Source organism: Benincasa hispida, chromosome 6 (genome assembly GCF_027475165.1).
Source record: "Benincasa hispida cultivar pf3 chromosome 6, pf3_genome.v1.1, whole genome shotgun sequence".
NCBI classification, from domain to species: domain Eukaryota; kingdom Viridiplantae; phylum Streptophyta; class Magnoliopsida; order Cucurbitales; family Cucurbitaceae; genus Benincasa; species Benincasa hispida.
The window spans coordinates 21,974,904-21,997,178 of record NC_143483.1 but is presented as its reverse complement, the minus strand read 5'-3'; the positions used below and the strand labels follow the sequence as shown (position 1 = coordinate 21,997,178).

Below are 22,275 nucleotides of genomic sequence, written 5' to 3'. Positions count from 1 at the left end.
AATTTTAAAAATCTTTGAAAATTACTCCACTATTTATGATTTTTTAAAAGATATTATATTTAAAAAAATATATAAAACCTTTAAAAAATATATTATCCTTTATCAAAGAGTTTTAAAAACAAGGTTTAAATATATATCTTATCAATGACCACCAAAATCTTAAAAAAAATATATATCTTTTATCAAATATTTTGAGAATTTGTATATATATATATATATATATATTAACACTATACGTATTCTTTCAGGCTAAGGGATCTATATTTTCAATTGATGAAAAAAATAAAAAAAAATCTATATTTTCAAAATTACCATTGTATATAGATTATTATTAGTTTCTAATAATATTTCAAAATGATTAAAAATAAGTTCTTTTGATTTTTATTTCTTCGTCTTTTCTGTTAGGGCTTCAAAGTCTTCATCGCACGTCCATCTTTCAAACCCTTCCAAATCCTTGCCGTCATCCGTCGTCCGTTTCCGTGAAGGTCGATCTGGTCGCCGACGTTATTCTCTCATTCACGTGTAGGTCAACTTGGTCGCTGGCGTTATTCTCTCGTTCGCGTGTAGGTCGATCCGATCGCTGGCGTTATTTTCTTGTTTGCGTGTAGGTCGATCCGGTGTTGCTCCGTTCGTCGTGGGTTTCTTGTTCGCTGCGATTTATTGCTCCGTTTGTCGTGGGTTTTTCATTCGCTGATCGTCTGATCGCGTGAAGGTCGATCCGGTCGTCGACGTTATTCTCTCATAGATAGACTGATATTTTGTTAATATTATTTTTAGCAGTTTTCTCATTTAAAATAATTTTCTTATATAAAAAAAAATATTTTTTAAAATTAATAATATATTTGGATTGGTTTCGATTATATTAAGTGATGTTATGAACCAATCAAACTCATAATTTTACTTTGTTTTTAAATCAACCTAACCAAATAATTGATAACCCAATTTGAATTTTGGTAGAATTTTTTCTGAGTCTTCGGATTTTTTAAAACCCCGGTATCATCTGTGATGAAATTCATGTTTGTGAACCGTATCGATTTAAGGGCGACTCCCGAAACCTCAGCCGAATTGACGACCCATCTTCCCCTTTTCGGTTGAACAGATCCCGGACGCGAAGGCAAGCGAACGCCGGAGAAGTGGTCCGATCGAAGATTGCTACCGAATCCAATTTCGAATATCTCAGAAATCGCCGCAAGGACGCTGGAGAAAATGCGACCGTCTAGTTGGAAGTAGAGTGCGCCAATCAAAGGTCGCGGCTTGAGTTTCGGGAAAGGTAGTGGCTAGGGTTTTTATTAGAGAGAACTAGGGGTTTTGCTGCTCTGATACTTTATTATTTTGTGTTTTTCAGTTTTGACAACAACTATTGTGGAATTTATTGATTGATTGAATGAATATGAAATTTCTATTTGGACTTGAACTTTCATATGAACTCTCAATTCCTGACCGAGCGATTAAGGCTAAACCATTCCCGTTTCTATGAAGAACATTTATCTGTTCAATTTCATGGTTCATTTTGATGCATTTTCGGAGTAACTTACATTATTTATTTTGTTGAACAGGTTGGACAATGCTTTCTGGAGTGAAGTTTATTCATCGTGATAAAATTAGTGATGTAAGTAAGACCCATTAAGTTAGTATGTTAATCCTAAAGTTTGCTTAGGTTTAATTATGAGCTTCGTTTCGTTCATGTATCTATGTAATATGATTACTCGGTTTGGGTATCACACTTATTGTTGTATTGTTTAAATTCTTCTAAACAGGGTAATGAAAAACAAAAGAATAAGGGGAAGTCAACTCGTTGCAGTAGTTCAGATGAGGAGTATCGAGATACAAAAAAGAAGAAATTTGGGAGGAAGAAATTGGAATCATCAAAGGTCTATTCAACATCTTCAACAGATAGTGAGATGATTGAAGACTCTCGCAGAGAGAAAAAGAAACATCGTTCAAGAAGAGCAAGTAAGAGGAATAAGAATAACAATTCATCTTATGAGAATGATGGTAGGGTAAAAATGAAATCAAGGAGTGACATGAACACTTTGGCTAGGGAGTATTCTTCATCTACTGATAGCGATGATAGCTCTAGTGATAGCTTTGAAAAAGGGCGAAAACATAGGAGAAAAGGTGACAGCAAACGGGCTAAGAAAAGAAAGAGTCAAAACCTTAGAGAAGATATGTTCGGTATGTACCATATTCTCTTTTATCGTTATGTTTCATATTTTAGAACATTATGTGGTCTCATAATTTCTTCTAATTCTTAGATGGCAGCAGAGACACTTCTTCTAAAGATGACAAAGAAATTGTTAGAAGAGAAATGGGGTTGGAATGGATGCTTAAACCCCAAGAAAAGATGCAGAGAAGCTTAGATGAGTGTATTGATAACCAACAAGAAGAAGAAGAAGCTCCAGAGGAAGTATGCTCCTCTTTTGCCTAGTGCCTTAGCATTAAACTATGATGATTTTTATTTTTATTTTTATTTATTTTAAAAGGAAGAGTTTAAAGACTAGCTTTAGATGAGTTATTATAGGTTGATTTATTTTGTCTTCAAGATTGTTGGTCACGAGTCTAGTAATATAATTATATCTCTTATTTAAATTAGACATATGAGCTATATTTTTGAACTAGGACATAGTTATACAACCTATAAAACAATAGATCCTATTCAAGAAGTAAGGTCGTTCATATATGAGCTATATTTACATTGAAGATTCTAGATATTGCCATATCCTATTGTCTCCACATATAATCTGTTCTTGGCAGAGTGGTTGGTGGGCAGGGAGAATTGAGTTGTGCCCCCGCGTCTAAAGTTTGAATCTTATTGTCTCCACATCATTGCTTCAATTTTATGTCCTCCCACCTTTAGAAGTTGGGAAAAATAGAAATGAAAATGCAATTAATAACCTTGACCGATCTTGAACAAAAACGGGTATCTTTAATGTGTGAGGTGCTAAAGCAACGGGGCTTTAGGGCTTAAGTATGAAGTAAGGAAAAACTAATGAGGGCCTCCATTGTGAGTATACAATATAAAAATGCAAATAGGTTTATGAACGATTTGTATCTGCGAGAAAAGGAAAGAAAAAACTACATATATGTATATATATTGGAAAGTTATCGTATTATGAATGGTAAGACAATGAGGAATTTAGAAAATTAGAAATTTAGTGGGACATTGTTTAGAGATTAACTTTGTTTGCTATCTTATGGAATATTTGGCTTGAAAGGAATTGGATTTTTTAGAGGGTTGAAATTACTTGGGGGGTTGGGCTTGGCTAAGTTTCATGCTCTCAGTTGAGAAGCATACTCTCGAAAATGCTCTACCTCTCTCCTCTCCCTTCCTTTCTTAATTTCTCCATTTATAGCCTTCATCCAATTTACCTTCCTTTCATTTAAGCTCTTCAGTTAGGAATTTAATACTGCTCAGTTTGAATATGAAGCCAAATTGCTAGCGTGGGGGAGAATTTTTTCTTGATTATAATCCTCTAGGTACAGTCTTTTTGAGATTGAAGAAAAATATGGTTTTTGCCTTTTCTTCCTCATTGTTCCTCATAAGCAACTTCTTTAGTTTGAAGAAACTCTAGTCTAAACCTTATGCAATATCCATTGAAAGCACAATTTTCTAGTCATGATAAGGGATTGTTTGGGAATTGCTGATTTGAAAGGAAGATGAATTGTTTTGGATGGATCCTAGAGAATGTATTGTTATAAAGCCGTCTGGTAATAAATCAATAGTTATGGTTCTAGTTTTAGTTGGTAACAATAAATGAGGTTGGTTGGTTTTCTGGGAAATGATTCATGATGCATTGTTCAATTGTTCGATTGGACATAATTATCAAGATCAAGTATTTTATGCTAAAGTGGTCTATTGTAAGAATCCTTCCGTCCCCACTATCATGGATTCTCTACTTTTCTCTATGCTTCAAGTTCACTCATCTTGGTGTTATTGGGTTAAAAAAGAAAAGAAGTTGTGGAAGTTGATTGGAACTCGATGATGGTCCTTACAAGGATGAACGATCATGGTGTCAAACCAAATCTGAATCTTTTATCAAAATGAATCTCTTTCTCCATTGAGGGGAAGGAAGTCTTTATTTATAGGAAAACAAAGTATAGGTTTTGTTTACATAACAGAATTACTAACAAAACTAACAAAATTTAAAACAACAATCAAGTCATAACAAACAACTATTAAACTAACTAACTATCCTTCAAAGATAAAGCTTCTAATTACACCCTATTCCACCCCCTTAAAATCAGACTCGTCCTCTAGGTTGACAATTAGGACGCCGTCTGGAGTAAAATAAGGTTTGAGATCACCAACATTGAATATTGGATTAATATGTAGGTCATAAGGCAACTCAATATGGTAACTTGGTTTGGTCATCGGTCTGAATGAGTAGTAGGGCTTAAATGCAGTCTTCCATTCATCCCTCGGCCTTATTCGAATCTGGTGGTATTCACTCTTCATGTCCACTTCTGAGAATATTAAGGCTCCTCGAAGTTGGTCAAGAAAATCGCTTATTCAAGATATTGGAAAGCGATATTTCATTGTGATTCGATTGATAGGTCTACTATTCACACACATCCTCCAACTACCATCATTTTTTGGTGTAAGTAGGGTTGGCACTGCTTGCAGGTTCAAGCTTGGTTGAATATGCCCTTTTTTGAGTAACTCTTAAATGTGTTGATGAATGATTTCATACTCCTTAGGACTCATCCTATAATGAGGTAGATTTGGTAATGTAGCTTTCGGAATTAGATCAGCATGATGTTGGATGTCTCGGAATGGATGTAGTCCCTCGGGTTCCTCTTTCTAAGTTGAGGGAATTCCTCAAACAATTTTTGCACTTCCAAAGGAACTTCATTTTCTTGAGTTTCTTTGGACTTTTCAACAACATCAAGTTTAGAGATATCAGTTTCCCTTTCCTTCATCAAAATCTGGCCACTGATAGTAGTAAACAAGTGGCTGCTGTCTTTTATCTTTGAATTTACCTTCTTCCTCGTTCCTTTTGTTCAATGGGAGTAACACCACTTTCTTGCCCATCCAATGGAATTCATAAATATTCTCTCTCCTCTTGTGCAAGGTTCGAGTGTCATATTACCATGGTTTTCTAGCAATATGTGACATACATTCATTTCTAACACATCACATACTATTTGGTCTTTTATAATTATTGCCAATTGACAAAGGAATGATGCAAATTTTACTTGTGTCTTGCCACTTTTCTTCACTTAACCAATCTTGTAAGGGCTTGGATGAACTTGTACCTTGAGGTTCAAGGCTGTCACTAGCTTCTTGGAGATGAAGTTCTCACTACTTCCACTCTCAATAATCACGTTGCACACCTTCCCATTGATTGTACATCTTGTCTCGAAAAGACAATGTCAGTGAGGGTTGGAGTTTCCTTTAGGAGCAATTAACACCATTTGGAGAACACAAGATACCCTTTCACCATCATCGGGTTCAATGAACTCAGCTTCTTCTTAAACTTCGTCACTATTTACCGTTAGGATTTCTTCTTCATCTTCCATGTAAGTTACCCTCTTCTTTTGAGAGCACTCATTGGACAAATGGCCAACTTGGCCACATCGAAAGCATTTGCCTAATGAAGTCCAGTTATAAGGGTTTTGGAACTTCTTTTTGCTTGCTGCTTCAGTGTTTTTCTTTGGCCAAGGGTGCTGATGCTACTTGTGGAAGCTTTCTTGGAGTGAATTTCATTGACTTCTTTTACCGTTTCAGCAAAAGAAATCACATCAGCTAATAAATGGAATTGTTGAAGCTTTACTTTCTCTTTGATGTCCATTCTCAACCCTCCAATGAATCATGCAATTAGGTGTTGCTCGTTCTTGGCCAAATTAGTTCTTGCTCCTTAGTGATGAAACTCTTCTACAAAATCTGCTACTGTCCGTGGGCCTTGTCTACAATTTTGATATTAATTATATAATGTTTGTTCGTAATTTGGAGGAAGGAACCTTTCTTTCATCAGTCTCTTCATTTTTTCCTACGTTTGGATAGGTCTCTTGCCTTATCTTTGCCGATTGACTTCCAATTGATCCCACCAAGCTGAAGCTCCCCCTTTTAACGTGAATGCTACTAGTCGTACCTTCTTGTGATCCGGTGTGCCCATGTAATCGAAAAAATTCTTGGTGTTCTTGATCCAATCAAGAAACATTTCGATGTTACGCTTACCATTATAAAATGATAAGTCAATCTTCATTTTGTAATCATGCGGATCATCTCTAGCTTCATACCTTCCTTCTCTTCTTCTTCTTGGAACATAAAACTCTTCTCCTTGGTCACTCTCACTTGAAGAATCCCGGAATTCTTGCTGCCTTTCTTGCCTATTCAAACGTCTTCTTGGATTTTCTTGGAGCTGCCTATTCAATCTTGGAGGCTCTTCTTGATCAATTTCTTGCTGAAATTGAATATTTCTTGGCTGTCCAGCACCATGTCTACCCCTTCTCCCCCATGCTTGATTGAATGCCGGGGTATCTTCCTCATATTGGATTGGTGTCGTCAAAGCATCCAACTTTCTCACGATCGTGGCTACCATATCTTGATTCAATGATATGTAAATTCCCTCTAAGGAATCTTCAATGGACAGCAAACGTACCGTTGTCGTTCTTGGAGAGAGGGTGGGGGTTTCTTCCACCTCTTGGTCTTGTGCTTGAATGCCTCATTCTCTCAGATGAGCAGCCCTTTTCTCCGCCGTTGAGAGAAGGGGAACCTTTATTTATGGGAAAATAGAGTATAGGTTCTGTTTACATAACAAAATTACAAACAGAACTAACAAATTTAAATCAACAATCAATTCATAACAAACAACTATTAAACTAACTAATTATCCTTTATAAAGCTTTAGAATCACGCTGGAATTAGACAATTTGTGATATAATCGGAATAGCTTTAGAATCACTCACTCACTCACTCACCCTCCCTCCTTCTATGGTGTAATTACACCAGATCATGATATAATTGGAATAGCTTTAGAATCACGCTGGAATTAGAAAAATCTTTTGATGTCCCATGTTTTGTCATTTGTTAATTGATGACAAAGCTTTTGTAAGGTACCGAGATAAAAATATATTAGTATGGTATTAGGAAAGGGTTTAGCGGTAATTTAATAGGAAGTTAGTTTTCATAGAAAAGGAAAAAAATAGGAAGTTAGTTACTGAATTTTGTTATAAATAGGAGGGTGAGTGAAGGTAGGCAATTTGTGAGTGATCTAGGGCTTGAGTTAGTACACTCAAGAGGAGGTTCCAAGTATCTTGAACTTAGTTTATCTTGTATTTCTTCATAGTTATATCTCGATATATTCAAATCTTATTCTAGTTAGGAAGTATCTTAACAGCTTTGCTCTGCATGGAAGATGTGTAAATTCTCAGGGACATTGGTAAGTGGATGAAACTTGATTGTTTCCATGTGAAAATTGAAAAGTACAGTATTCCTAAGTTTACATTGGGCTATGGAGGTTGGATTGAACTTCTGGACTTACCACAATCTTTGGATGCAGGGATGTTTTGAAGCAAATGGATGTCATTTCAGTGGTCTTATTCATATCACATTTCTTAAATGGATTAGATTGTAGTCTTGCCAAAATTGAATTTACAAGGAATACTTATGGTTTTATGAGCCACCATGGAACTAAAGGACAAGGTTTTGGAGGTTTTGCTCGTTCGTACTAAAGTTTGTGATGATTAATCTCTTTAACATCGTCATTTCCAAGTTTATTCAATCAATGCAATAGTTTGTTATCCTCCAAGCCCCCCCCCCCCCACAAAAAAAAAAAAAAAAAAGGAAAAAAAAACCATCATATCCGAGTTCATCTCATCTCCATTTCAACAATATGGATAACTCATTCGACTTTTGTAGTTTAAAGATATCTTGTAAGATGATCAGTCATAATCCGCTCTTTATATCCCACTGATGTAGCTCCCCTGTGAGCTTTCAATACTCAAAATCACTTTGCTTTTAATGATGCAAATTTGAATGATCCTCTCCTGTGTAATTCGATTTTGCTACTACCTTTTTTGGTTCCAAATGATGCATTAAATGCAAATCAAAATGACGTTTCTTTTCCCCATTTTAGTATCACCTCGTTTGAAGAAGTCTTCAAGTTTAGAGATACCTTTTCGTGTAGACTTTTACTCGTTTCCTCGAAGTTTTAATACTCTAAGTAATGTGCCTTCTTCTTGATATTATGGTTGTCGATATTGTTATTTGCCCGTTGAGAATGGGTTGTGTTCCAAGGTAGTGCAGTTTATATCATTTTTTTGATGCTTTTGATGTTCAATCTTTGAGTGTAAAAGAGATTGAAACAAATTTAATTAGGCACATCCTCGTCTTTACTCTTGGAAAGGTCTCAAATGCCACCTCATTCTTGGTGGGAGAAAGGTGCACAAATTTGGTGGGATTTTCTACAAAGAAAGAAAGCTATGAACATTTAATTAATCCACCTCATTCGTTGTCATCCAAGATAAGATTAAGAAACAAAAAAGTAATATGCACAGAAAGACCGAAAAAATATAGCTTAAAAGGGGAGGGGAAGAGAGATCTCCTCTCTTAGAAGAACAAACCAAACAACTATACTACAGCTTTCAAATTCATTTGGACCATGGACAAGCTGTAATTGCAAAATAATTTCCTATTTTCAATGCACCATCAAGAAGCGATGAATTGGGTGCTGCTACAAAAATTGTAAAAAAAATGACATTCTCTAAAATACGACGATTTCTTTCCCGCCACATGTTCCAAACAAGCACTGATTGCCATTGCCCATAAAACCTTTCCTCTGTTTCAAAGGTTCCACCCCTCAAGGACCTCAACCGAGCAATCATCGATTCTACTTGGCAAGCAAAAGTTGAATTCTTTAATCAACCATTCTAAGCCGAAATGGCAAAGGATAATGAATGAATAAGTAATCAATGGATTCTTCATCCTAGTAACATAAATAACAAAACGAGGGGGAAATAGACTAATTCACACATTTTCTTTGGCTCATGAATATTCTTAAGGACCAAAGGAAGACCTTGACCTTCGTAGGAGTAGGTCTTCGTGGTGTGGCGGAGAGATATTCAGATTTGGAAGCCTAATCCTCTCAAAGGCTTCTCTTGTAAATCTTTTTTAGACATTTGTTGAATCCCTCTCCTGCTTATGAGTCAGTCTTCGTGGTGTGGAGGATTAAGATACCAAACAAAATCAAGCTCTTTACTTGGCAAGTCTTGCTTGGCCGTGTGAACATGTTGGATAGGCTTGCTAAGAAGATGACCTTGTTAATAGGTCCTTTCTGCTGTACGCTCAGTCAGAAGGCGGAGGACACCTGGATCTTCTGCTCTGGGCCTGTCAATTTGTGGGTCCTTATGGATTTGCTTTCTGTAGGAGTTTGATGTGCAAATAGCTGGTCAACGGGATATTAGAGCGACAATTGGGAAGTTCCTCTTCCATCCACCTTTCAGAGAAAGGCTGTTCGTTGTGGTTTGCTGGGGTGTGTGTTGTGTTATGGGACGTTTGGGGGGAGAGGAACAATAGGGTTTTTAGAGGGTTGGATAAGGACCCTAGTGAGGTTTCATATGTTGCTTTGGACTTCGGTTTCAAAGCCCTTTTTATTATTATTATTATTATTATAACTATTCTAAAGGAAGCATCATGCTTAGTTCGAAACCCTTTCTTTAGGGGACTGCTTTTGTGGGCTTGTTTTTTTGTATGCCCCTGTATTCTCATTTTTTCTCAATGAAAGTAAATTTCTTCAATTAAAAAAAAAAAAAACTCTAATGATAGTTCTTGTTTTGATTCCTTTAATATAAGTTTGTTTTCCTCACTAATACATTTACATTTGATTCCCCATTAATAAGTTGGACATTTGAATCACGGAGAGATACAACTAATTGCTTACATAATTCCCTATCCTTTTGAACTATCAATTCTTTCAATCACTTGAATAAAGAGTTTTGATATCTTCTGGATTACTCAGATAGAGATTCAGAAGTTAGATTGAGTAGTGAAGACTCAGATTACCCATTTAATCCTAGATGTTATTTTGGTGGATGAAGCGAAGGCGATTTAAATATATATATATATATATATATATATATTTTCGAGCAAGATCTTTCTGTCAACAAACCTGATCAATCAGAAGTTGTTGATTTTGAGCCATTTTCATTCTTATTAAAGAAAAGGTGGGCTTGAAGTTCGGGCTATATCTCCAGAGTCTTTGATTCTGAAGAATTCCAATTGATGATTTTATTCGAGGTTCACCAGTTTTGGCAAATAATTATGTTTAAAGCTTGGTCCATTAATTTTCTAAGCTTACTGAAGGATGATGAGATGCAGGATTTTCAGAACTTATTGGCAGTTTTAGAGGGTCAAAAAATAGTTGATTGTCAAGACAAAAGAGTTTGGAGTTTGGAAGCTACTCGTCAGTTTTCAGTTAAATCTCTATCCAAGCATCTGGCTACCTCCTCTCCCAGAATGCAACCTTGTATAAAGCCTTGTGGAAATCAAGTTGTCCCAGAAGGGTTAATATTTCAATCTGGGTGATGTTATATGGAGTTCTTAATTGTTCTAAATGCCTGCAAATAAAGCTTTCTGGTCACTCATTATTACCTTCAATTTGCCCTCTGTGCATGGAAAATGCAGAGGACTGCCAGCACCTTTTCTTTGATTGTAGTTTTAACAAGAGTTTTTTGGAGGAAGTTATTCTTACATTTTAATTTGCAGTGGATTTGGTGCAACTCTTTCAAGGATAATGTTATGTAGTTTTGGTGGGGCCTCGATTAAAAGCTGTTTCTCATCTTCTTTGGGTTAATGGAGTCAAAGCGGTTCTATCAGACATTTGGTTTGAGAGGAATCAAAGAATTTTTCAGAACAAGGCCCTTCCTTGGATGGAGCGTTTTGAGATTGCGCGAATCAAAGCTTCCTCTTAGTGTCCTCTATCAAAATTATTTGTGGACTACTTGATTCAAGATATTAGCTTAAATTAGAATGCATGTATTGATTTAATGACGTTTTGGACTAGTTTTGTTCATTATGCCATCTTGTATTTCCTTTTATTAGTAGTTTTTTCTACCGGAGTGTGATGGGGGCGCTATGGGTGTGTCAACCTAGTTGAGATATTCGGGTGCGTCTGCTGATCCTATCGTCTTCTAGTCTTCTGGCTTTCTTGATTATTATGTTTTATTGTAATTTGAGCATTAGTCTCTTTTCATTTCTTCAATAAAAAGTGTTGTTTCCATTGGGGGTAGTTGTAGGGCTCAAGTCAAATCATGTTTTTACGTGTAAAGTTGGTGGGTGACCGCAGTATCTGGAAGCAAGGATGTTTTTTATGATCCTTTGTCATTTATTCTCTACAATTACGTGTAAAGTTGGCGGGTGACCGCAGTATCTGGAAGCAAGGATCTTTTTTATGATCCTTTGTCATTTATTCTCTACAATTGTAGGCTTTTCTCTTTTGCTACTTTTTTATTTTTCTAGTTAGATTTATTCTCTATATAGGCTTGTGTTGGACCTTTTCTTTTTGGTTATGCTGTTTTATCTTTATTTCATTTTTTTTTCAACGAAAGATTAGTTCCTTAAACAAGGGGATGTTAAGGATACATATTATTATTATTTTTTTTTTGAGAAGTGTGCATGTGTGTACTTGATTTGTTCACACATTTAGAAAAGAAGCCTTTTATCTGTTGAACTAGTTTAGTCTCTGATTATTTTTAGAGTTGTCTCCTTCCTCTTGCTTTTGGTATTCCTGTATATTCATCATAATAAGATGGTTAGATTTCTTTTTTCCTGAATTTGAGATCTGTTTCCTTTTGTTCTTCTTTGTATTCTCAATTCTGAATTTTTTAAAACTACATGGTTGTTAGCTGATGGTGTAAAAGTTACTTTTTTTGTTCAGATAAATAAGGTCAATCCCAAGGAATTGAATCCTTATTTTAAAGAAAATGGAACTGGTTATCCAGAGGAGAGTGACAAGATCAAATCAGATAGAGACAAACTTCCACCACCTCGGGTTGTAGGGGATGGGGGGGCTAGTTGGAGACTTAAAGCATTGAAGCGTGCCGAGGAGCAAGCAGCTCGAGATGGACGAAGGCTTGAAGAGGCATGATCGTTATTATTAATATTTTTGTCTGTACAGTTTTTTTATCCAAAAATTTCTTTGGTTTTCTATAAATTGAAATTTTATAGGTTGTTGAAGAACGTTGGGGTTCTCTTGGCCAACTTGCTGTCTCAGTAGCAGCTAGTAAAGTGGCACCTTCACGTTCTCATTTGCATGCTATAAGAAATAGAAAGAGAGGGCTAACCAGTGAAGATCAACTTTCAACCAGTCAAAATGAAAGTGATTCTGGAAAGGTACATGGAAGTCATTGATTGAGTTAATTTGATTAGATATGTGACTTTATGTGACTTCATCTTTTTGTTTGAAACTTATCTTTATTCTTCATAATGCTTGCTAATCTGGTTCTATTTTAGAGCTCTGGCAGGGACTACTTGAAGAACATCTCTTCCAGACATCCTGAAATGAGGGAGCCTAAAGTTCGAGATTCTTTATCTTGGGGAAAGCCAAAACATCAACATGTCTCTTCAAGGGATGCTGGCTTCATTTCTGCAGCAGTGTCCAGTTTAAATAAGTTCTCTGATGATGGAAGTTTTGCATCTGAATTTCTCAGACAACAAAGTGAAAATACTAAAGGTGATTCAATTAAGACAAAGGTGCAATCAGAATTGGTTGTCTCAACATCTGAGAAGCCCAATGAAGATTGTGTTTCGGCCAAGGATGCAATGAGTGCAAATCAGTTGGCTGCAAAGGCATTTCAACTTCAAATGAAAGGAAAACACGAAGAAGCCCAAAAGCTTTTGGTAGGACAAGTTTTTGGTCTCTACAAACTCCATTTTCTTATTTTATTCTATGTCCGTCCTCCTTTCATGGAGTATTGTTATTGCATGCAATAGTTAGGCATTTAGACATAAGCATTGATTAACACCGTAGAGGAAATCTTTTTGGTGTGTTCAGCTTGGTATGACTTGGGCTTGGAAATCCATATGAAAATGTCATACTTTCACGTATGTTTCACTCCTTGTCAATGTGAAGTGAGTTCTACAGTTAACACTTAACATAAAAAGAAAAGGAAGAGATAGATGATAAGTTCAGCCCTCAACCATAGGCATATAGAAGGCCCACAAATTTGATACGGGTGAGAAAGTCCATATGGGTACATGAGATGCTAAACAATTTTCATATACACGTACTAATTTAGTATGATACATAGAACCCTTACCCATTTCCACCCTTTAATTCTATGTATTTTTCTTTCTTTCTTTTTTTTTTTTTTTTTTTTCATTTTATAAAAACAACTTTCATCGAGAAAAAAAAATGAAAGACTACAAGCACGGGCGTACAAAACCCTTTAATTCTATGTTCTATGATGTCCCTGTACAAGTCATCATATCTTGACTTTGTTGGCTTATTTTTTTACCCTTGTATATTTATGATTTGCTTGCTAAATAAGATAACTTGAAATAATCTCCCTTGGCATGGGATATGTGGGTAAAAATCAAAGTTGAAGTTCGTTGTCTACTGTTTTTCATGGTGTAAAACAAAATACCCTTTCTCTCATATTAGCTTATCTTTTTGCGCTCTTTTTTGTAATCACCTTTAGGTGTTTGGGGTTCCCCTAATTTCATTCATCAATGAAATGTTTCTATTACCAAAAAAAAAAAAATAATAATAATAATAATAAATTGTGGGGTTTTAACTTTCAGCTTAGCCTTATTCTTTTGGATTGGCCCGCTTTCTGTAATTGGGCACAAGGGTTGTTTCTTTGTATCCTTATATATCCTTTATTCTTTCCCAGTAATTTGGTTTCTTATCCCAAAAAAAATAAAAGTTGAATGTGCTAATATGGCTGCCTTTGCTTCTGTGAGGCATAAGCTTCCTGTCTAAAATTTTAACTTTTGACGATTTACATTTTTCCAGCAAGAAGTACAAAATATGAAGGCAACCAATAGTGTTGAAGTGAATCCCGTCAAGCCGCAAATTGAACGAATCGCAGCTAGGTATTGACTTCTTGAATTGTCTTCCATATAAATCCTTTCCAAAATACATCATGTAAAGTTCTTAGAAATTGGTGACTAATCCTTAGAAAATAAATTGTCTATGAAATTCACTGATATTTGGTAGGTTTGGTAGTCCATTTGGTGGTTTATGGAAGGATTTATATTATTATTTTATTTATTTATTATTATTTTTTTGTTATTTTCTTTGGATTCAATTTTGAAGTAACAGTAAGGTGGTCAGTACAGCTATCTTTTCTTTCTAAGAAATTTTATTAGTCTTTTTAATACGCACTTCTCTTTGATTAGGAAACATTTTCCAGATATATCTAGGAGGAACAAGGAGGATGATACAGATCTTTATCTAGCTAAAAATATAATGCAGAACAAGCAGTACAGCATGTCTGGTCGGGCAGATGATGAATATGATTATGAACATGCAAGGAAAACGACTCAAAGAAAAAGGGGAAGTAATGATGATAGGCCATCTACAAAGGATATTCGTCCAAGGCATATGGCAACTCAGGAAGAACGCTGCATCTTTTGCTTTGAAAATCCTAACAGGCCAAAACATTTGACTGTATCAATAGCAAATTACACTTATTTGATGCTACCTCAGTGGCAGCCTGTGGTTACTGGCCATTGCTGCATTTTACCTATTCCAGTAAGTTTAAACTTTAAAGTCTAGTTCTCTTTGTATTCCGTGTTTTTTTTTAGTTTTTCTACCATGATTGATTGGAATGAAATCATTACTTCTTTTCATACATATTTGGGAACTTCAGTATTTTGGATCTCTAAACAAAAAATTATAATAAATGAAAATGTTTTTTGCACTTTGAAACCCCCTTTTGTTGAGTGCGCTAAGACCATGGAGAACAACGGTCCAAATTTTCATGAGAGCAACAAGCAATGCACGAATATTGTCCAAAGTTTGTAGAATGTTCTTAGGACTTGCAATGAGCTTTTCTTTTACCTTGTTCTCACATGCTTCTTCAGTGGGAATTTCATTATGAGTTGTTTGTTTTCCAGCATGAATCAGCCACGAGAGGTGTGGATAAAACTGTGTGGGAGGAAATCCGCAACTTCAAGAAGTGTCTGATAATGATGTTTGCAAAGCAAGAGAAAGATGTGGTTTTCCTTGAAACAGTTGTGGGCTTGGCAAAACAACGACGCCATTGCTTGATTGAGTGCATTCCTTTGCCTCAAGGAATAGCAAAGGAGGCTCCTCTATATTTTAAAAAGGTGAGAAATTCTTTTTCGTTTTCTTGTTCCCCCAAATCAAAATCCTTCCAATTTATTATTACTGTTCCTTTTTTTTCCCTTGTAGACATAAACAGTCAATGTTCAGAAGTGTTGCATCATATTGGGTTAAAATATAACATTGCTTCATATCTTGTCCTGTGCACACCAATAGTTGTTACACCATATTGGATTAAAATGCAAGTGTAACAGTGCTTGATAACTAGTGTGCATAAGATGGACGAAAGTGGAACTTGGTTACTCTTCTTGCTTCTACTTAATTCTCTACTTCTACTTTTGTAATTATAGCCTAACCCAAATTTAAACCAGTTGGGCTCCTTTTTTATAAGTTATTGTTTTGTGGGGATGACTCATCTCTCCATTTTTTGTATCTCTCTTTCTTTGATAATGAAAGTTATGTTTCTTATAAAAAAGAAGAAAAAAGAGGGGGGGAAAAAAGGAGAAAAAGATGCACAAAATTGCTCCATTTTCCTCAATGGCAGACCAAGGGGTAAGATTAGAGCTACTAGGAGGCTTAGGCAAGGTAATTGTCCCTCCCCTTTCCCGTTTCTAATCCTTTCAGGGGCCTTTCATGTAGTTCATTGTATTTTATTCTTACCCTAGCCTCTGTGATGGTCATAGAAAGCTAAGGAGAAGATTTGCTGGTCGGTTTTGACAGCTTTCTTTGAGTAGCCCCAGTTGGGTTGTTGGTTTGTGGTTGTCATCGGTTGGTGAAAGGTGAGGAGAGAGGGAAAGAGAGGGGAGAGGGTAGATAGAAAGCATGGGTTTTGGCTTAAACAGAATTTGGAAAACCTGGAGCCTTGTTTTTCTTTATTTTTATCCCTATTCTATTGAGTGCTGGTTCAACTGTTTAAAGCTTCCAATCGCTTTTGTTGCTTGCTGAAGAATTATAATAATTGTGTCATTGTGTGGAATAGTTTTAGTGGGCACCCCTTAATCAGAAAATTAATTACATGTATGTTTGCAGTAAAATAGTTTCCGTGTGGGAAAAATAGTTGGAAAGAAACATTGGGATACTATTATTAAGTACTCTAATAGATTTTTTTTTTCTTTTCTTTTCTCTTTTTTCTTTTTGAAAGGAGCATTTGAGTTATTCATTGTGTACAATTCCATGTTACTTCACTAAAAGCTTTGACGATTGGAGTTTTGTTTTGTTCTGTACTGTTTTGTTTTGTGTTTCTTTTGTTTAGAACTCATTTGGTGTGGAGGGATAACTTGTCTTCCTCCTTTTGTACTCCATCTCAATAATGGTTTTGTTTCTTATCATGTTATGTTATGTCTCTCCATTGGCGTTGCTTAAAATATATAGTTGTCATCTCATATTGTATTGGATTTTTGTATTAATTCAGCGAACAATTATCCTAGGTGATTTCATCTGTATAGGCTTCCAATAATAATCTCAATAAATTCATTTCAGGCTATTGACGAAGTAGAGGAAGAGTGGAGCCAGCACAATGCGAAAAAACTTATAGATACAAGTGAAAAGGGATTACGTGGATCAATCCCTGAGAATTTTCCATACTTCCACGTAGAATTTGGGTTGAACAAGGGGTTTGTGCATGTGATAGATGACGAAAATAATTTCAAGACCAGCTTTGGCCTCAATGTTATTAGAGGCATGTTGCAGTTAGCTGAGGAAGATATGCACCGACGCCGTAGATACGAGTCTGTTGAGGTGCAAAAGCATGCAGTGGCTAACTTCTTACAAGATTGGGAGCCTTTTGACTGGACTAAACAATTATGAATAATCTGTACAATTATGTTTTTTTGTTGCTATCATAAGTGTCAATTATAAGGTTCTTAAATGGGTTTCAAGAATGGTATGTGCTCGTTTGGTTATTTTTTTGTTGGGTATCTAACCTGCAAATACACAAGAAAAGGCACCAAAATAGAGGAATTTCAAACTGTTGTATTGTTAGTTCCTCCAACACTGTTATATAGTGAAATATGTAGCAAGATCTCAACCAAATCAAGAGTTCAAAGAAAAGGAAAAACAAGGATAACCTAACGCTCGATTCAAGAGTGGTATGTGTTGCAATTAGGATGTTGATAGATCTTTATGCTTTGGTTGATCCAAACTTCTCGACTCATTCTTTAATGTTACATTTGGTGAATCAAATACTATGGCCGAATAACGAACTATTATGAATTGAGTTGAAGTCTTTGTGAAAGAATTCCTATAAGGAGTTTCTTAACTCATAATTCTTGTTGACTAAATCTTGTTACGAGATTTCTTAGTTCATGAGTTGTAGAAAGGGATGTATACTACCCATAAATAGAAGTTAAAATAAGTGTTGGATTCAAAGTAGGTGTTAAAGATTAAATACAATCTTATCTTTTTAGGCATATAGAATGTCGCTTTGTTTTTGTTGCTCGGCGCCGACGATTAGAATTTCTCAGTTTTATCTCTTATCCAAACTGGGAGTTACCTCTCCCTCTCAAAGCCAAACCACAAAGATGATCATGGCCCCCTCTCTTTAAACCCCTACAGAAACATACCCTTCCTACCATAAGCATGGATTATCTCATAACATTATATCTTGCCCTCAAGGTGGAAATAAGGAATTGTTAGACAAATGTACTTGTGGCCTCCCAAGTGGCGTCACACGTGGGATGCTCATGCCTTTGTAGCTAATTCCTCTTGATTGGAGTTTAAATTCCACATCACATATTTAGAGATTCAAGCTTCCATTCAATATCCTTGATGAGAACGAGTAGTTGAGACTACATAACATTCACATTGCCCAACATTTTCTTCTATTGGTGGACATGGAACATATTATGGATGGAAGATGAGTGGGTAACTCTAGATGATACACTGAGGGAAATATTGAAAGATAACTCTAAATCAATAAATCTAAATCAATAAACTTAAAGTCATTGATTTATTTCCCGTATCAAATTCAAAAGAATTAAACTTTAAAAGTGGAAGCATATCTATATCTATTATAAGGCCCAAAATACTGGACAAATGATCTTCCAAGTCCATATATATCACATTTTCTTTTTATATTTAGTTTCTTTAATTTCCCCTTTTTTTATAAGAAGAAGAAGGAATTTTTCCTGACGGGGATGAGAGGAAAAACTAACATAATATCTATCTGATATTAGGGACCATAAATTCTTCATAATAGATCAAAATAAGCTACTAACTGGTTTCTCATGATTCAATTCTAATTCATCCCTTCATCAAATTAGAACTGGGAGAGTATTCATACAAATATGTTTTTGCCCATGGTTCATTAATAGAAAACTATTCTTTAAAAATCGTATGATTATCTAATCTTTCTTATATTAATTGTGATTGTAAAACAATAAAACCACATTTAATAGACATGTGGGGCCCTTAATAGAGAAATTTCCAACAATCTCCTACTTGGTGACATATATCAATTAAATATGTTTGACCTTATGAGCTTAAAAATTGCTAATCTACAAGGGAGTTATCTTAAACAATCTGGTCCATATTAGTAAGGATTAAAGAGGTTTTTGTTGCAATTAAAAGTAACTAAACCCATAAATAGTCACAATTCCAGTAGAACTAAATGACATACATCAAACAATGGATGTATAATAAAACTAGTGATAACATGCCTACTTCTTAGGGGTGAGCATAAAGGCACTGGAAACCGATCCCATCGATTGAAACTGACCGAGTTGAGGTTGATTGTTCGATCGATTTTCGATTTTCATATAAAATTTTTGAAAAATTGACCGAGCGACCGATATATATAAATATTATTTTTTAAACTTTTTTTTTTAAAAAAAACAATAAAATAATGGGTTAACCTAACAACACTTCATCAATTCATCTTTTATTTTCATTCACTTTGGCTTTGCTTGTAAAGAAAAAAAAAAGACAATCGACCGACCGAACTGATGCACACCCCTAGTATTTCCAACTGGTCCTTCCTTACTTGAGTGAGATCAAAATCTTCAACATAATGGGACGTGGTAAAAGGAACTTAATTTATGATCATAATAATTATCCAAAATTACATAATAACTATGTCTAAATCAAAATGAAGTCGTACAAACCCACATTAAAACATGAAATCCTCGTGCAAAACAATCCTCATATGAGTAGTACTATACTTGTTTAAGACCTTGGGTGGTAATCCCTTTGTTAGCGGATTTGCAAGCATTGACTTTATATCATTGTGCTCTATAGATATGTGTGAAGAGATTTGAATTCCCATAGCAGAAGCGTACAAACGCCGGTATCTTAGAAATTTGTTTGATTGAATTTAAGAAATAGAGGAGACGGAAACTTTACGATAAACATACAGATTTTAAGCATGCTTCTACACAAAATATAGAGGGGAAAAAGTACAAAGTGTACATTTCCTTGAAGATCCAATCTTCTCGCTTCTTTTCCAGTGAGATCATGATTAGTGAAATTCCTCTTTGCCACGAACAAATCTCCTGAACACAGCAATACAAAATTTCTTGGACACTAATGCAAGAAGTCTTTCTTGTTATTCTCAAGGAGAGATCCAATGGCAGAGTGGTGGACTTGTCTATGGATTAATTTTGGTATTAGAGAAGTAACCGTTCATAGAGAGAAAAGCAGAGAGAAGAAGATGAAGGTTGAGAGAACTTTTCTCTCTTGCCAAATTGTAAAACACGTACAATTCCTCTTCCAAAAAACAATAATAATAATAATAATAATAATAATAATAATAATAATAATAATAATAATAATAAGCTATTGAGAGAATGTGAGTGAGAGAGTTTTTAATAACTCCCTCCACCATTTTATTTAATAATAACTCTTAAGGAGTTTTCAAAAACCAATTTAATATAATTAAAACCCAACTATATGTTATATCCCATATTACTATAACATATAACCTATAGTTTATTATATCACATATAATAGAACATATAGTTTATATTCTCTCATATAGTCTATGGTATTAATATGAATCATATTCATATTAATTTTAATCTATAGTTTCTATATGAATCATATTGTTATAATTAATATTTGAATCATATTCAAATATTTATCTCTCATTAAAACTTTATATTATAATGTATCACATACATTATACTTTATATTATATCAATATACATTATATTAAGTATCTCATACAATTAATTCTTTTTAGTTAATTTGAACAATTTAAATTAAACCAAAATTAATTTGATTCTCATTAATCCTTATTAAGCTAAAAAGGGGATCTTATGGAAGACATTGAAGCTTCAATGATACGAGATTAATTAATTAAACTCTTTAACTAAATTAATCAACCTTCATTAACTGTCGGTTACTCCACTAAAGACCGACAGCTACACACTTCGCATTGTAGATATATTTCTATGTCCGTTGGATATAACCAATCAACAGTGCATTGACCCTATAGGGATAAAAGCCCTAATGCAGCGGAATTATTAAGACCTAACTTGAAATCGATTGAGAAGTTGAAATACCAATACAGTGGCAAAAATTACATAATAGAAAAGGGGAGATCTTGAATCTCAATATACTGTAAAATTAGGTTAAACATACTTAATATAATTAATATAATCAATTAAATTAAATAATATTTAAATTAACATCTCTTACATAACCTATATTTTTAATTAAATTTATTTAATTAAATTAAATCAAATTAAATAATTAATTACTTTATTTTATAATTAAATAATTACCAAATTAAATATCACATATTTAATTTAACCTACATATGAATCATATTCAATTGTATTTCTCTCATAATCTATAGTTTTAATGTGTATCTAATACACATTAATTTTGACCTATAGTTTGAATATGAATCCAATTCATATTAAATTAATATTTGAACTCCTTCAAATATTTAATTCTATCATAAATTAATTTTGAATCATATCCAAAATTAAATTTATATTATAAAGTTTAATTAAAATATAAACATTATATTATAATATATCATTATACATTATATTATTTTCCTAAGTGAATTTGAACATTTCAAACTCTATTTAAAATATAATTACCTCAATTCCCTTTACGAGCTAGGAAGGGGACCTCATAGTCCTATAGATTTGAAACTTCAACGATATGAGATTAATTGACTAAACTCATTAACCATATTAATCAATATTCGTTAATTGTGGGTACACTCCACTAAAGAGTTACACCTGCATTCTTCTCACTGCAGATATATTTTTGTGTCCACTGATATAGACCAATAACAACAAGTTAGTTCTTTAGGAGTGTTTGTAACACCAGTTGGATCAAATTACCATTTTATCCTTGGGTTACCTCAGTATTCTTAAGTATTAGTGCTCCTCTAATGAACAACCGATTTATGGTCCAACCATTAAACAAAAACCTCTCTCGAGCCAATGAGAAGGTAGGGCCCTTTGTTCAAGTTCCGAAGACATCACTTAAGGGAACACTCATCTACGTATCGGGAAGGAGTGAAATCCATGTTATATTATTATGTTCCTAGCTCCCGCTCGGTCTTGTTCCAAAAATGGTAGGTATTGAGTCAGTGAATTGGCCACTCACACTCAACAAATCAAAGGACAATCTCTCGTGAACAGGAGTCCATAATACACCCAGGATTAAGACTAAGTTGCCTAGGTCATCCTATTGAAATAGAGGCCTAACTAGTCAACGAAGTTACAACTAATGGTTATTATTTCATGGTCCGATCTTATGCAAACTCATTGCATAAGATACCCCCACTCTCATGTCACCTACACAAACACGTTGGACCATTACATTTGTATCAAATACAAAGTGGGCCGTATGCATAGTGTCATCAAGATAAGATACCCAGCCTTATCCATGTACTATAAGCTCTTTGGGTTGTATCTTGAACATTGATTTCTGTATGTTTGCATAAATTTCAAGACTCATAAGATAACCTATGATGTTATTTTATTAGATTTAGGGTTATTAAGATAAAATGAATATAATAAAATCAATAACACTTATTGAAATAACATCGATAACTCTGTTTTAATGACTATCAGTTATTTACATT

At 34.5% G+C, this 22,275-nt stretch overlaps 1 protein-coding gene across 2 annotated transcripts; it reads left to right on the top strand.

Moving 5' to 3' along the window:
* Positions 1-935: 935 nt before the first annotated feature.
* LOC120079767 (CwfJ-like family protein) lies at positions 936-17,312 on the top strand. Of its 2 annotated transcripts, XM_090314667.1 has the most exons (12): positions 1,015-1,270; positions 1,557-1,609; positions 1,758-1,953; positions 2,042-2,175; positions 2,256-2,407; positions 11,877-12,080; positions 12,167-12,331; positions 12,452-12,838; positions 13,956-14,035; positions 14,342-14,696; positions 15,062-15,274; positions 16,710-17,312. In XM_090314667.1, exons 4-12 carry the CDS (start codon positions 2,169-2,171, stop codon positions 17,034-17,036), a joined length of 1,890 nt encoding a protein of 629 aa, XP_090170793.1. In that variant the 5' UTR covers positions 1,015-1,270; positions 1,557-1,609; positions 1,758-1,953; positions 2,042-2,168; the 3' UTR covers positions 17,037-17,312. The 2 variants fall into 2 exon arrangements, with proteins under 2 accessions (XP_038890069.1, XP_090170793.1); XM_039034141.2 differs by having other exon boundaries at positions 936-1,270; positions 1,758-2,175.
* The last annotated feature ends 4,963 nt before the right edge of the window (positions 17,313-22,275 follow it).

Bases quoted from the DNA above. Each gene is read 5' to 3' on its own strand.
- LOC120079767 (XM_039034141.2), top strand. From the start codon at position 1,565: ATGCTTTCTGGAGTGAAGTTTATTCATCGTGATAAAATTAGTGAT. The intron at 12,839-13,955 runs GTAGGACAAGTT...ACATTTTTCCAG, and splicing joins AAGAAGCCCAAAAGCTTTTG to CAAGAAGTACAAAATATGAA. The intron at 14,036-14,341 runs GTATTGACTTCT...CTCTTTGATTAG, and splicing joins ATTGAACGAATCGCAGCTAG to GAAACATTTTCCAGATATAT.